General features: G+C 45.9%; 1 protein-coding gene across 1 annotated transcript; it reads left to right on the top strand.

Annotated features, from left to right (window-relative positions):
* Positions 1 to 6,907: 6,907 nt before the first annotated feature.
* LOC123095153 (ethylene-responsive transcription factor ERF060) lies at positions 6,908 to 8,166 on the top strand. Its single transcript, XM_044516967.1, has one exon. The coding sequence runs from the start codon at positions 7,087 to 7,089 to the stop codon at positions 7,930 to 7,932; it is 846 nt and encodes a 281-aa protein (XP_044372902.1). The 5' UTR covers positions 6,908 to 7,086; the 3' UTR covers positions 7,933 to 8,166.
* The last annotated feature ends 8,179 nt before the right edge of the window (positions 8,167 to 16,345 follow it).

The following is a 16,345-nucleotide window of genomic DNA, read 5'->3' on the forward strand; positions in this document are numbered from 1 at the left end:
TTAACCATACTCAAATAGGCACAATTAGAGCATGCAAGCATGCAACTGTTTCTTTAACGAACATGTCACATGTCTACTATAAGTATACAAATGAAGCACATATCAATCACTCAACCATCTCTGTTTCATTTTCCAAACCATATTCATTGTGCATCTTCATATTTTCTATTGCCTGACACTTTGGAATGAGGTATATCCCGGTTATTTATGCAGTTCCAGTAAGTGTCTTAACACAGATGTTCTCTTTGAGGAATTTGGTCTTTCATTTGCTTTTCAGCTTAAGACATGTGACTATATGCTTTGCTCATAAATTTCTGGAACTTCACATAGTTTTTTTAGTGAAATGGATTTGGCTGACCAAATAAGTGACATACAACTTTAGCTTATAATTCAATGTATCTAAGGGACGACCTAGCTTTACGAATAACTTAAGTCTTGTTGTATGCAAATAGGTTCGTAGAATCCAACCTTTTATCATTATAACATAATAAAGGTAATGGATAATGGATATTCATTTCTCCATGATGTATGCTCATTGAGCAGAATTTATATAACCGCCCATGATCTTCATGTTTGCTTTGTTTCCTGAGAAAAAGAATACAGTCGTATTCACGGCTATTTGATTTACCATGTTTTTTTTATATAAAAACCTTTAGTTTCTTACCCTGAATTTGCAAATTCATGGTTGAAGGTTTTTTTTTAGAATGATTGAAGGTTTTGGGATAGAACCCTATCCTAGGGGCATGGCATAGGGCGTGGAAAATCTTATGCTCCCCGGGTCCCAACCTCAACCATAAAAAAGCAAAAGTGATGTGATATACAGTAGTTTTTACAAGTTGAGTTATGACTTATGAGAAAAGATCAAAATAAGCAACTAATAGAGGACTTATGCTTTCATACTTGCTTGTACATGTTAGTTTTATTAGCTTTTAACAAACCCAATCCTGAAACATGTTCCTTTTATTTAGTTATGTTTTATCCATATGTATAATAAATTGAATATGCCATGAACAGGATTAAAAAGAAAAGTGATCTTGCCTTCTTGGTTTAGTGTTGTGTGTAGGGCCAAGCCAAGGCCAACACTGTCACCCTGTTGTGGTGCTGCGTCATTAATTAATCTACACAATAATGAATCCCATTGTTATGTCGTCACACCTATTTTCTACTTGATCCTTTCGTCAGTCCTGCAATAAAAATTCCTCTGCTTAATTTATTTGACCTGGTTTATATTGCTGGGCGGTTGCTGAGGCTCATGTCATCACCCATCACCAAATTTGTCACACTCCTTCCTGAAAGGGCATTCAGACCTAACGATTACGTGCTCCGCATGATTAGCATGTTGCCAAATCGGTTGCGCTGCATCATTAGGCCTTAATTTTTGCCTCCTCCGTAAGTGGCCGCTAATCCATGTTGGCCCCTTTGCCCCTGGCGTGGATCACAGCCACCAGTTCATATTAAAGCATTATCGCCTCCATGTAGTATTTTTTGACTTCCAGTTTAGAACATTATCTCCACCCAACTGATGTTGGCACACATGAGTTGAGACTATGATATATGCTGAGATGGGCCAACGGCACTCGGCTGGCAGGTGCTGCCTGCCTCTCCTTTCTGCTTTCGTTTTTTCGCGCTTGTTTTTTTCTCTGCCGGAGATGGTGGTCTTGGTCACGGCTGCTTTGTGTGCCTACTACTACTAGGCTGGTCTAAGATCATGTGCATTGCCTGATGCCAATGGAAAGACTCCATTGATTAGCTGTCATCGACGCTGATGCTACAAGACGTGGATTTGCTTGTAGCTAGGGCCAGAACTATAGGCACCAAAATTGTTCGTATCCAACTTGCTGAAATGGGTTTGGAAGAAAAAAAAATGCGAAAAGGATCAGATCTACAGTTTTATGGAAGTTCATGGAAGTACAGAGCATCTCAAACACAATACCCTGGAGCTGCAGCCGTTGCAGTTACTACATATTTGTTCTCCCGCCTGGGTTCGCGGTTTTTCGTTTTTCTTCTGAAATTCATGTTTCAACCGTGCGTTCCAAATATTCCAACGCAGCACCCAAATTTCTCAGCCCTGGGAGAATATAAGACGTAGATGTACCACAGTTGATGATACTCTTTCCTGTAGGACACATACACGCATGGAGACGGAGCTGAGATGATTGCAGGACAGGATCTCGTGGTTAGGCACCCTAGGAGATCTTCCAACAGAAAAGCTCCAAGCGACCCGTTCTTATCCTGCGGACGTGAACGGCACACGTGGACATTCCCCCTTCCAGACCAGGCGCCCCCTGTGCGGCTCGCGGACAGCTCCTCCTTCCATCCATCCCACCCCCGTCCGTCGCGATCGACAATTCTCGCAGCGGCCACAGACCACGCGTGCCTGCAGTCGCGTCAAGTCGCCTCGCCGCGACAGGAGCTCCCATGACCACTACGAAAGCCGCTTTCCCGACGGACGCATCCGCATCCGCGGCCGCGGCCGCTGTTCGCTTGCCCGAAGAGAGGGGGATCCCATCGTCTCGCACAGTGATCGGAGCGTACGAGCGATCTGGTTTCGATCCGGTCGCCTTTATTTCTCTGGCCATCACCCGTCTTCCGGTGCGCATCGGCGTCGCCCATTTGTGGGTGCGTTTCGGCGTAAACGGACTGTAGCGGGGCAGGTTTCCGTGAACAGCGACCCTATCGGGCCTTATCCTTGCGTTTCTCTCGTCTAATCTCACTTTCAGCAGGGAGCGTTTGTTTTCTTCTGCTTCGTCGTGTGCGTGTTTTATGTGTTTGGAGATTATTATGTGTCATTTCTAAAAAAAAGATTATTATGTGTCATGACAGAGTATTTTGCGTCGGTATTGTTAAAAAATTGTACTTCCTCTGTTCACTTTTGTAAGTCGTTTAGGACAGCTAAAATTGAACCGTTTTACGTGTTGTCTTAAATGTCTAAAAGGTCTTATAAAAATGAACGGAGGGAGTAACAACATTTGAACCATGTGTCGTACCTTTCTAAAGCCAAATGGATGATAAAATGACTTGCAACAATAAGTGGTAGAAATTTACAAAGAAACCAAAACAAACATGTGCTACAAGAACCCTTAAAATATTAAAATTTGAATGAATTATTTGAAATCGGCATCCTTGACTCCGCAGCTTTGTGTTGTACAACTCTCAACATGTACTCATACGACGTAAGCTCCGGCAATCGGAGCTTACGTCGTATGGCCCACTACAGAGGCAGGGTGGAAGGTCTTGAAGAGCCAAATAAGCCATCCAATCAAAGGGGCACGACTATAAGACCGTTGAACATATTAAAGGGGAAGACACATCTATTGGAAAATTGGTTTGTCGTAGGAAGAGGATTTGAACCCTCCTATATGAGTATTAAATTAAAACAAAACAGGAAAATTAAAAAAAAACTGGAATTTTGGAATATCAAACCTAAGTGACCAGGAAAAGTATTCTCAGTAAAAGAGACAAAAAAAACATGTGTTTAAAAAAACTATTTGGATGGATTGTAGGTCGGACTATATTTTCATCACCATGGATACATTTTCTAGTATTTTTTCACAAAAATTCACACGGGAGTAGATTGAGCACTCAAGTTTGATATCCCAAGATCTCAGTTTCTTTTTAATTTTCTTAGTATTTTTAAATTTTAATATCCATATAGGAGTTTGGAGCACCCATGAGCTCCTGTGTATTCCCTGTTTGTCGTGCCTCTATTTTGTAGCCAACCGTCATGGATGAAAACCGATATCAAATAATTAAATTTCCACTCCCTTTATCTTTTTTACTCCGCATATTAACTTTGACCTATCAAACTTTATAAATTTTGACCAAGTTCATCGAAAACAATCTAAACTTTCACAATAAAAAATATTATGGTATGAAAATATATTGAATGATGATTTTAATGGTATGAATCGATATTGTCGATGTTAATATTTTTTTGTAAACTTGGTCAAAATTTATAAAGTTTGACCCGAGACAAAACTAATATGTGAAGTAAATAAAAATGAATGGAGTATTTAAGTCCTGCCCATACAGCGTAGGCTCTGGCAAGCGCTTTATTTATTTTAATACAATTCATGTGGTGCGCCCATATAGACTTTCAATGCTTTTTCTTCCTAGTATCTTCTTTAAACAAATAGGTCCGAGCTCCGCGGCTGAAATTACAGTCTCGTGTCTCCACCGTCCACAGTACATACAGTATCAGTGTATCACTGTCCGTATGTCCTTGTTTCTGGAAGGGTAAGGAACATCTTTCTGGAAGGAAAACGAAGGCCATTGTTTGCTCACATTTTCCAATGGGACTGTGATAATTCGCCACAAATTGTCTCTGTGTACCATCACTCATAAAGGATGACCTTGTCGTCAAAGCAAAGCGATATGTGGGCGGCCCTTAAATCACCATCGTATCATTACATCTACGCTACTATTACTACACCTCGATATTGTATTGCCATACAATATAAAACTGCAAATGTACCATTAGAGCATCTGTAGTTGGACTCCTTATATTGGCCGAACAGACGGTCCGATCAGTGACAGGTCACTTTTGCACGACTCAAACGACTTCCTCAAACAATCAAGGCTGGCCGGCACTCCTCATATCCACCCCATATATGAGACTGCTCGGACGCGCCCGAATGTGTCCGTCACATCAGCCCGACCCAACCTGCCCCACACGAACCCTACTCCGTCCATACTAGAAGTCCCCACTCGGATCAAACCCTAGCTTCACTCTCTTATTCTCCGCTCGGGTCTCTGCCGCACCTCCCTCCCCTCTCCTCCCCAATGTCGAGCACCGGCAGTGGCGGCGACGCCGGATCCGGCAGCGAGGATGGTCCCATCAACTGAGATGCCCTCGCCCAAGAGGCGGAGGCGGGCGACGACAAGTAGCTAGCGGATCGACACGGGCAATAGTTGGACTCTACTTCGTCCCCTGTTGCTCGACGTTGCCGTGCGGACCCCGGCGTCGACCCGTCCCGCACCGCGCGCTGCTTTGCATGCTCGGCCCACTCTACTCCGCTTGCCCGACACCCTCCTACGCCTTTGGCGGCTGCTTCGCAGGGGCATCGATGTCGCGCACGCCCGAATATGATGTGCGCGCACTGCTCGCGGCAAGAGGCAGCGGGCTAGGGAGAAGGCGACAGAGGAGGAGGATGCCGCATCTTCCTCCCGCCGCTGACGCGGATTGTCGACAGTGGCCGATGAGGAGGGGAAGCTCCTCGCGGATGTCGTCCGTCGCTCCCTGACAACGACAGAGACATACTCCCGTCGCCTCCGCTGGGAGAACGTCAAGGCACCCCAGCTCGGCATCAAGCAACCGGAGCACGTAACAAAGGAGAAGGCGGCGGCGATGGCAGCGAAAGCCGCTCGGCTGGCGAAGCAGCAGCACCATGCCGACCAGAGGATGGCCGACTTCATCGACTCCTAGTTTGATGTCATCGATGACTCCTACTCAGGCTCCGACGCCCCTCCCGCCGCCGACGCCTGCACTGAGGGCTACAGCCGCTCCGGTGATTGCGAGGGCAAGACCAATGAGAAAATGGTGAATTCCTCGGCCTTCCATGTTTCTTTTAGCATATCTAGTCATTTTAGTATAAATCTATATCTGTTTGCTGGCTGAACTATGATGGTTAAACTGTGTATTTTAGTCTAGATTAACTGTGATGTTTTTGCCCGCTTGTTCTATGTTTCCGAAATCTCGTTGATGATTTGCATAGTTTGTTTTACATGGCACGGATAGTATAGATTTAGGGGGCGAATATGAGGTACACGACAGTGGGCGCGAGCGTTGACCATTGGCCGGTCATTGTCCAGGCGCATCCGTGAATAGGAGAAGTTATGTATTTTTTTTTTTATGATAATACGTGTCTTATTTATATCATAAAGATCATATTGCAAGTCACATAGACATCGACGTGACAAAACTGGAAACACAACAAAATGGTAGCCTTTGCCCAAAGAAACACCAGCCAGTAAATAAAATTACAATCAAGACAAAATAATTCTCTGAGTTTGACACCAACGCCCGTCATCTACCTTTCGCATCACCACAACAACCACCAAAGAAAAAAAATAACGAATCACATCATCACCCAAGCTCGATGCTGCTACATCGCGGATATACAGCTTTGCGGACCTCCAAGGTGGCTCACCAAATGTAAAGGCATTGCCGTTGAACGAATCAGACGGGGACAACAATTCAAACATGTTATCGAACCCCAAATCTGGCAACCCCGCAAGACTAAGACACCGAAGAAGGAAGTCATACATGTCTGCCACCAACCAAGAACCCAGCACAAGATCTATCCTCCAGATGTCATTGATGCACCATTATCTACATCCACTATTTGACTATCTCCCAAGCTCCGCATCGACGTTGGAGCAGATGTCGTCGCAACGGCGGAGTGAAAGGACACAAGTCCACCACATGGTAGTTCCCAAATGCATTACCGATCATAGAGCTGATCGTCTTGTCGGTCGGAGAAGGAATTGAAGCTTCTTTGTTCAGCGCCGTCGACACCGAGATATGGAACGTCCCAAAACCTAGCCCACTAGATCCCTGAAACCTCTGCAGAAGAAACAAAAATGTTTTACCACCGAGCCGTGAGTGATCGTGAGTGCTCGGAGACCGTAGCAACCATGCTGCCGCGTAGATCAGTCACTCGACGACAGTCAAGTGACAGCTAGATCTGGACTTTATCAGGTCAAAATCGCCCCTTGGCCAATCCCAAGCCGCCAGGTGCCCGTCGTGTCACCGCCACCTGCCCGGCGACGCCCGTCCGGTCGTGGAGGCGTCCCGACAGGTGGCAGTAGGAGATCGCCGCGTACACGAGGCGCCTCCTCATTGGCCGGATCCTGCTTCCGGCGCGCTTATAAAAGAGCCCGGCAATGGCTGTTCTTGCTCACCAAATCAAGCGCTTCCTCCGCCGCTGCCCAACAGCTCGCACCCGGCTCCCATTCATTCTCTTGGCAAATCGCCCAGTTCATCCTAAATTACCAGCTCTCCTCGGCTTCCCTTCCTCCAAATCGTCGGCGTTTTCTTCCTCTGGTTCTCTGCCTGTGTGTCCGAGTTTCTTGATCGACAAGGGCATGGCGACGACGGTGGACTGGCGCAGCTATAGGCCCGATCTTCCTGCCGCGATGTATCACATGGTGGACAGCAGGGACCAGGTAATGCACGCGTTTGCTCCGGCGACGGCGCAGGGCGCGGCTCCGACCATCTCGTTCGCCTTCCCCTGCCCCGGCGCGGAGCAGAGCGCCGGCCTGCTTCGTGGCGCCAGCTACCTCACTCCCGCGCAAATCCTCCAGCTCCAGTCGCAGCTGCACCACGTGCGCCGGGCGCCGGGCGCGGCCATGGCCGCGGTGGGGCAGCCGATGAAGCGGCACGGCGTGGCAGCGCTCCCGGCGCGGCCGGCGACCAAGCTTTACCGCGGCGTAAGGCAGCGGCATTGGGGGAAGTGGGTCGCCGAGATCCGCCTGCCCCGCAACCGCACCCGCCTCTGGCTCGGCACCTTCGACACCGCCGACGAGGCCGCGCTGGCCTACGACGCCGCCGCCTTCCGGCTCCGCGGCGAGTCCGCCAGGCTCAACTTCCCCGAGCTCAGGCGCGGCGGCGAGCACCACGGCCCGCCGCTCGACGCCGCGATCGACGCCAAGCTCCGCTCCATCTGCCACGGGGAAGACATGCCCCAGAGCCAGAGCGATGAGACGCCGGCGCCGACGACGACACTGACGCCGATTTCTTTCCCGGACGTCAAGAGCGAGCCAGTCTGCTCCGTCTCCGAGAGCTCGTCGTCGGCTGACGGCGAGGTGTCCTCGTGCTCCGACGTCGTCCCGGAGATGCAGCTTCTTGATTTCTCGGAGGCTCCATGGGACGAGTTCCTGCTGCGCAAGTACCCGTCGCTCGAGATCGACTGGGACGCGATCCTTTCTTGAATCAAGTTCATGCTTGATCCACAGCTCGTCCAAAGTGATTACTTCTGCTTTCATTAGGCTCTTGGATAGGTTATTATGGGTTTGGTCAAGTATTCATGTGTAACATCAACCCCTGCTCTGCTTGGTTTTTGAATGGCATTGCCAGGAAGGAGGTTTTATGTAGAAATTTAAGTCTGTCATGTAGTTTTGTGATTCAATAAAGATACACTTTGGTACTTGAAATTGCTGTTGATATGTGTGTTGTACTGCAGAACTTTTTTATATTGTTCAGAATAGCATAACAGAAATGAGATGAAAATTTTAATATAAGATGAGTTCAAAAGTTGAATGAAACATGAACTGGTACAAAAGTTGCAAATTTGTTCCTAAATGCATCAACTAACTTCAGGATTATGAAGTAAAAAAAATCCCACTCTTGATAGAAACTTGGAGATTATGTTGTTCTTGCACGGATTTGACTTTCAGAGACGATATTGCATGAGCTGGTTTCCACAGAAATCACCCTCGCACAAATCTCTTTCCATCTAGAGTCTTGGGGCTTGATCATTGTGGTGTCAAAAACAATTTTAATTTAGATAACATTCCACTAATTTCAAACTCATATGGTGTATACACATTGCTATATTGTCGTTAATTTTAGCATTAAGATTATGAATGCCAATTTTCCTTTTTGGTAGGGATGTGTTTGTAATGACATGTGATAATTGAGCCTTTAGAGAACATGAAGGTACTTAACAAACAGTTTGAACATGGCTTGGGCGATGTTGGAATTCTTGCTGGTTCGGCATTGCCGCTCTTGGTTCAGGCTTGGTAGGTTTAGTTGTGATGTATCCTCTGCTCAGGTCGATCATCCATTGTCTCTCTGCTTCGTATCATGTTCCCGCCTGCCTGCGTTGACGCTAAAATTATTTTTAACGTCAGAAGTTTGAATGAAATTTTCTGGTGTGTTTGTGAGGATCAGTGATACGTAAGCCTTTAGGGAACAAGAAGGTACTCCACAAACAATTTGAACTAGAGTTAATTTTGAATCAAGAAAGGAAAAATTTGAAAAGTTTCCAGGTCCCTTGAAAGCTCAAGACGAGATAACCAATCTGAGAGCGGACGTGTCGCTCTAATCTTCACTCATATAGCATAGTACACATGCACTTCACCTTACTCTGGATTCTGGAACAGAGCATGTAAACACTACTATAAAGTTGCAACTGTAGAGAGGGGGAAAGCATCTGGATCTCTGTGTCACCGAGGTTTGAAAGGCAGAGGGAATCATGTGGGGGAGTCAGGAGTCCACGTTAGCACATCTCTGATCCGGCTTAATGTAATGCTAATCCAGTTCCCCAGTAGGAGAGAGAGAGAGAGAGAGACTAGGTTAGCTGCCAATCAGTACAACATATGGATGTTAGCTCCTCTCCTGCCTGGTTCACTGTATGTTCCTCGGTGTAACTGTCGCTTGCATCAATCAAACAATGGCTTGTAGTATCCGGGTGATGGATGGATGGACGGATGATGCATGAACCTTGAGAAACGGACCGGTGAAGACGACAGATTAGCACCATCTTTGATGCATGAGAGGGGGGGTTAACATGGGTTCAATCTTGTTTTTAGCATCAGAAAGCAGTTGAAGGAATAATAAGCACAGTTAAACAAATTAGGCTTGTGGGGCTTGTGTTGTCCTTTCAATATTGGCCAACCATGAAGAGCCATTTTACAGCCACAGCCACAACTCCTAGGACCTACTAGCGGTGAAGATGTAGTAAACATCAAGATCAGTGTCCGGATGATGCATTTTCTTACTTGCAAACTACTAGTACTACTAATGCTGAATGTGTGGATCCTGGCTGGTCTCCGTTGCTTTACAGATGGGTATGGTCTATCCAGAGCTTGCTTTTCTGGCCATTCTCATATGCTTTGGTCGATCATGGCGTTTGACCTTTCGTGATTTTCTATGCATATCATCTACACTCGTCACACAGGGTTTGCAGAAAAGGCGCCATCATCAGTGCCCCGCAGTGCAGCCATTCGCGGGTCAACCCCATAATCCACCATGGGACAAAGTCAACACGGCGCTGTCAGTAGAGGCACTCACGGAGGTGGAAGACAGGGACGGCCACCGCGGGTTGACACCTGCGCAATCCTACTCATGGCTCTCGATGCTCGGCTCTGAGTTGACTTGGTGGTGTTTTCACAGGGTTTCATTGGGCGAAACTGGAGGAGTGTGTTATGATGCAATGCGACGGATTAGTTAGTTTAATGGTGGTTGGGACGTAGGGGGAACCCATCCGTGCTAGCATGACTGCAAGACTCACCCGTCGAGCAGAGGCGAAAGTCGGAAGTCAAGTGCATGACATATCCATCCATTCTAGCTCAGGAGTTGGCCATGACAGCATGGTTGCACTTGACTTCTCCTAGCCTAGGGGTTAGGGATGATGTGCGCGATCGCATGGGACTGATCTTGACGTAACACTGACGGTGTAGCTTAGCTTAGTAGCCGTTGACTCTGGTAAAGGAACGGTGGATCCCTTTGGTGCAGTTAGTGATGGGATCGGGAGTATGGAAGTGAGGCAGCCGGTGCTCATGAATCATGATGCATGGACCCTTGGGTATTTGACGAATTCTACGCGCTTGTGCAGGGTGGTCATGTGCGTGCCATGCTGATGTTAACAATCATGTCATGGGCCTGGGCGAGTGGTGAGTGGGCGGATGGGCATGCATCAGCGACTGAAGCCATGTCGGCAGAGCAAGAGTGCCTGTCAGAGTGCACCGCATTCACTGATCTGATCCTGTTGCTCCTGCGAGCTGACAAGCGTCGATCCGCCCGGCAATCTCGGTGATGGAAAAAACAGTACTGGCAAGCGCGATTTGTAAATTGGATCATCAGCTTGGGTGTTCCCGATTTTGTAACTTTAGGTTCACACAGGCAGAGAGAATCATATACTACTTCAAAAAGGAAAAGAAGAAAAAGACGGAGAGAACCTTGCCCATGGGCTGAACGCAGACCGTTTGGTAAAGCCCGGACGAGATTCTGCGTTCGTCTCGGTTTCGAACCACGCAAACTGCACAGTTCGGGCAAGATCACTACCTCTTCCAAAGGTTACTTCACTTTTTCTCTGGTGTTGACAAATCACACCCGTGCTTCTCATGTGCTTCCCGGGGAAGCATAACTATGCTTTTCCCTGTTTCGTGTGGAATCACAGGTTGTGATTTTCCCTTTTTGGAAAGCACAACTATACTTATCGCAAAAGTAAATGTTATGCTTCTCGCGGAAAAACATTGCTTCCTGAAGAACACCCCCCCCCCCCCAAAAAAAACAAGAAGAAACGAGGCAAAAAACGAAAAAAATATTTAACCATAAAGTACATATGAAAAAAATAAAAAATTCAAAAGGAGCGTCCAGCATGCGACACGTGGTGATGACTGGATGCACCACTTGTGTGTTCCCTAATCAGCTCTTCAAGGGGTAAGCCATACTTAGTTGTTCCCCACTTCAGGCGCACGGCTTGCTTACTACAACTTGCCCAACATTGTAGTGTCGCATGTGGCGCTTGTAGTCTTCGTTCGCTTCCTTACGTTTGCTCTTTTTTGTTTTTTATTTTTATTTCAAAATATTAACAAATACTCTACTTAATTTTTAGAAATGTTCACTATGCATTGATTGTTTTTACAAGAAAATGTAATTTCGGTTTACACAATTTTAAAAATTGTTCATACCATTCAAAAAAATGGCCCATGGCATTTTCATAATGGTGAACATGTTATCAGAGTCTACAACCTCGAAACAGAATGAACAATGGTTTACAGAGTTTGTATTATTTAGTACTTTACAAAGAAGTTGGTTTGTGCGAAATAAACTTGTGCACGACAAGCCAGCGCCACCATTGGAGGTGTCGAGTAGGTACCTCCAAAGTTATCTGGACTCTTTGATCGGTATTAAGTTCAATACAAGTATAGATCCAAGCAAAGGGAAGATGTTCATCTTGTATGAAATTTGTCTGAACATGTACGCAATAACAAACCTATAGTGTCTCTCCCGTGGATCCCACCTAGTCCTGGGTGGGTCAAATTGAACACTGATGGCTCTTTTGCTACAGATGGAACGACGGGTGCAGGTATGGTTCTAAGGGGTGCCGATGGATCCATCATTTTCTCGGCTTGTAGGGAGCTGAGATCTTGTCGGGATATGCTCGAGGCGGAACTTTGTGCGTGTATGGAAGGACTCTCGTTTGCCATCCAGAGAAGTGACCTCCCAATTGTGACTGAGATGGATTCGTTGGTGGCAGTTTCTATGATTCAAGATCGTGAACTTGATAGATCTGTTTATTCCTCGCTTGTGATGGAAATTAGACATCTTAGAGGTCTTCAACGTACTTGTATTACTCATATTAACCGTTCGTAGAATAAGGTTAGCGACTACTTGGCTAGTCTTGCTAGAGTAGAAAGAAGGACAATGACTTTGGTTGGATCAAGTTTCCCGAAAGCAGTAGAACTAGCTCTTGCAGATTGTATGAACACTACCTTTTTTTGAGAAGAAAGGGGTTGCCCCCCGCCACAACTTTTTATTAAAAGCCAAGGCAACCACAACAGGACCAGACTGTTTAACAGCTCTCGGCGACAACCAAAGTAGTTGTCACAGCACAAACACACCAGGGTTTAAAACTACTGCCCTCTTACATCTCTCAGCGAGAGTTTTTCACTGAAAGGTAGGTAGAGAACGGCAGGAGAGAGCGGCATAAGCACAAGATGAGAATACACTCCCCCCTTCAAAGCTCCATCACCCTAACTTCATTTTAAGCTTGTCCAGGCGATTCTAAGCAGTTCCCCTCTTTGCCGATCCAAAAGTTTTAAGCACTGGAGAAGTAGAACACCCTGAACCTCTGAACATAAGATTTTCCACTGCCTGATTATTGCCCTCACCGTTGGAGATATGCCCTAGAGGCAATCATGTATGATGATATTTCCTATGTGTTTATGAATAAAGATAGTCCTTGGACATTATAAATGATGTGTATCAGCAAGTACGTGACTTGTTTGTGGGACTATGCATTGTATGATGACTATCCTAAAAGGTCCCTAGTCGAAAGGGCTGTGTAGACGCGCAGCCGACTAGACTAGCATATGACACGGTCGATGGCTCGGTCTCACTAGCCATAGAGCATTGGATGCTAACCGGATAATATGGACTTGAAAAGGTCTGGTCGGATTCAACATAGTCGGATCCGAGTCGAGATAAGGTCCGAGTCGGACAGACCCAACTATGAGACGCAGCGATATGTCATCTGTGAGTCTCTAGTACAACATACGTTCTATGTCCTAAGATCTGAGCTGACGCATGTATTCGAGATGGTGACAGACTTACTTTGGGCCGACCAAATGCTACTCCGTGACTGGGTAGTTACAAAGGTAGGTTTCGGGTTTGTCCGGTCCTATGCTGCGAGACATGGTTGAGCAAGATGGGATTTGCCCCTCCGATCAGGAGAGATATACTCTGGGCCCCTCGTGTGATCCGACCAGGAACAACATGGCCATGCGACAAGGATTATGAGATAATCCGGATAGTGGTCGGTATCACTGGAACGAGAAAGAGGTCGGGTTAGCACAAGGATGACAGCCTCGCCTTGAGCCCGACAACATATATCGTGCGGCAAAGGGAACAGAAGTGTGACATGTTGTACAGGTTCGCCTAACCAGCTTCATCGTCTGCTTGGTGGTCGGCACGCCTTGCTAGAGGCCGCTACCAGCCATATAGTCCGGAGGTGATCCGAACTGCGACCAAGCCGGCTTGAACCTAAGCGGTCACACGCTTAAGGGAAGGAACCTACGAGGTCGGTTCATAGGACACTGGTCGGATGTGATCCGAACTGGACTAGGAACGTGACCGAGTGGACTTTGGGCTTTAGGGTCCGTGCGAGGCCCAAGTGTTTAGCCCGCGACGGACGCCTATATAAAGTGGAGGTGCAGCACACTCGGGTAGTTGATCGCTTCGGTGCCGCGACTAGGGTTTGCATGTGTTGCGAATAGCCACCTCCACTCGCCGCCGACTGTGTAATCGGACCTAGCAGTCCGCCGCACGGTGTTCCTCCTGCACGCGCTGATATCGTTAGAGGCGGTGCACTTGCGCCGCTCCGACGAACTTGTACGTGGGATCGGACGACCGGCTGTTCGAGGGAGATCGAACGAGGAGGAGATGATCCACGCGGACGCGCTGCCCCAACTCTTCTTCCGCTGCACGGCACTGCGCATCTAGTGGTAACGAACTGTGATCCATCTCCCGTAGCATGTTCCTGGATGTTCTGCGCGTAGGAAAATTTTAATTTGCAGTCGACGCACCCTACCGTAGAACCCAAAACTCACCTGATCCAACACACGGCGCATACCTCGCCAGCTTCTCCCCTGAAAGACAAAATCATTGCGCAAACGCCATAAGCACCATAAGGTAGCAGATGTGGCAATATTAATAGCTTCACATTGTTTTCTCTTCTTCCAAAAATAAGATAAAGATTCAAAAGAAGCAGGAGGGGTTATCTTAAAAGCTTCAACAATCACAGCCCAGATTTCAGTCGCAATAATGCAGTCAAACAGCAAGTGTTGAATTGATTCTGGTTCAGCACAGAAAACACACATTCTATCTTCTACATGTCTTCTTTTGGCAAGATTATCTCTAGTCAAGCTTTTGTTCATCAGCCATAGGAAAAGTGGATATTTGGAGGAACTTTAATCTTCCAAATGAAACCTTTAATATCAGAAGAAATCCCACCAAAGTTAATCATCTTATAAAAGGATTTAAAAGAATATTGACCATTCAACTCCAAGCTCCAAATGGGGCTATCTGTTTGAGAGGACAAAGTAGTTTGTTTAACCAGTCCAACTAACATGTTCCATTTGTATAAAATGAACTCATCTACTCATCTTCTAAAAGTGAGACGAAGCTGTTCACCATCCCAGACTTGGATAAAGTGGCATCCTACTGTTGATAAATAACATATAAATTCCAGAAAGCAGTTTTGAGGGAACATTCCCCCACCCAAATATCATGCCAGAAGGCAATGTGTTCACTATTCCCATAGGTCCATCTCCAGAAAGTTTTTGCAGCGGCAAAAGCCCAGGAGATGCTTTTTCAAAATGAACACTACCTTTGAGTAATATAAGTTTTGTTTTCCAAAAAAAAGCAACACTTGGGAATAGCAAGAGAATTTAATGAACGGGGTGCTTTTTCTGGTTACAGGTGTTATCTTTATTGCCGTACTTACGTGCATCTTTCAATATTCGTAAATAAGAAGAAATCTAACGCCAAGCCACTCACAATCTCTTATGGTGTTATATCCTATGTGCTAGAAGAAAATCAGAGACGACCTTATGTGTTGCATCTACTCCTTTGCTCCTATGAGAAAAGAAAGAAAACTTATTATCCTGATTTCCAAAATATTTTTTGTAAAAAGAAAAAGGTTTTTTTTGAAAAAGTTCAAACTGTTAAGATTTTTATTGCCACGTTATTTAAAAAGTCCACATATTTTGAAAATGTTCATGTACTTTTTATCTTATATTTATACAAAATATATTCGTGCGCTACGAAAAGAATGGTCACACACATCTAAAAAAGGCCTTGGCCGTTTTATTGGAAGGAAACAACGCTGACTGCTCGGCAGAAGCAACGTTGATAAAAAATGCTTCGTAACCGAGCTGTTAATCATGGCGTTTCTTGCTCGGTCAAAGCCTATGCTTTCGCTCAGCAAAGGTTAAGGCGGAAAGAAAACACAGTTCGAACTCCACAGCGGCGCGTCCGTCTAGAGGAATGTGTATATGGCGAGCTGCTTTAGAGGCTACTTGGTCGGCTGCTTTTTTGCATGTAGGCTTTTTTGTTTGCGAAAAAACTTATCAATTGTAAGGTAATATCAAGAACACCAGAAGTAAAATTTACATTCAGATTCATAGACCACCTAACGACAATTACAAACACTGGAGCGAGCCGAACACACGCCATCATCATCACCCGTCCCTCGTAGAAGGTTTATAGGCCAAAAAAGCTCCTATTTAGGGGCTTTGGGCTTTGAGCCCAGCCAAACTCCTCCAAGCCACCCCGTCATTCAACAGAATACAACTACTTCCTCCGTTTCTAAATATAAGTCTTCTTAGATATTTTAACATGAACTACATATGGAGCAAAATGAGTGAACCTACGCTCTAAGATATGGCTATATACATCTGTATGTAGTCCATATTGATATCTCTAAAAGGGCTTATATTTAAAAGAGGAGTAGTATTGTGCTCCCTTTGTTCCTAAATACAAGTCCTTTTAGAGATTCCAAAATATGGATTACATACGGAGCAAAATGAATGAGAATACACTCTAAAATACGTCCACAAACATCCGTATGTAGTCTATTAAAATCTCTAAAAAGACTTATATTTAAAAACGGAGGAA

This window comes from Triticum aestivum, chromosome 4B (genome assembly GCF_018294505.1).
Source record: "Triticum aestivum cultivar Chinese Spring chromosome 4B, IWGSC CS RefSeq v2.1, whole genome shotgun sequence".
Lineage (NCBI taxonomy): Eukaryota > Viridiplantae > Streptophyta > Magnoliopsida > Poales > Poaceae > Triticum > Triticum aestivum.

Bases quoted from the DNA above. Each gene is read 5' to 3' on its own strand.
- LOC123095153 (XM_044516967.1), top strand. From the start codon at position 7,087: ATGGCGACGACGGTGGACTGGCGCAGCTATAGGCCCGATCTTCCTGCC.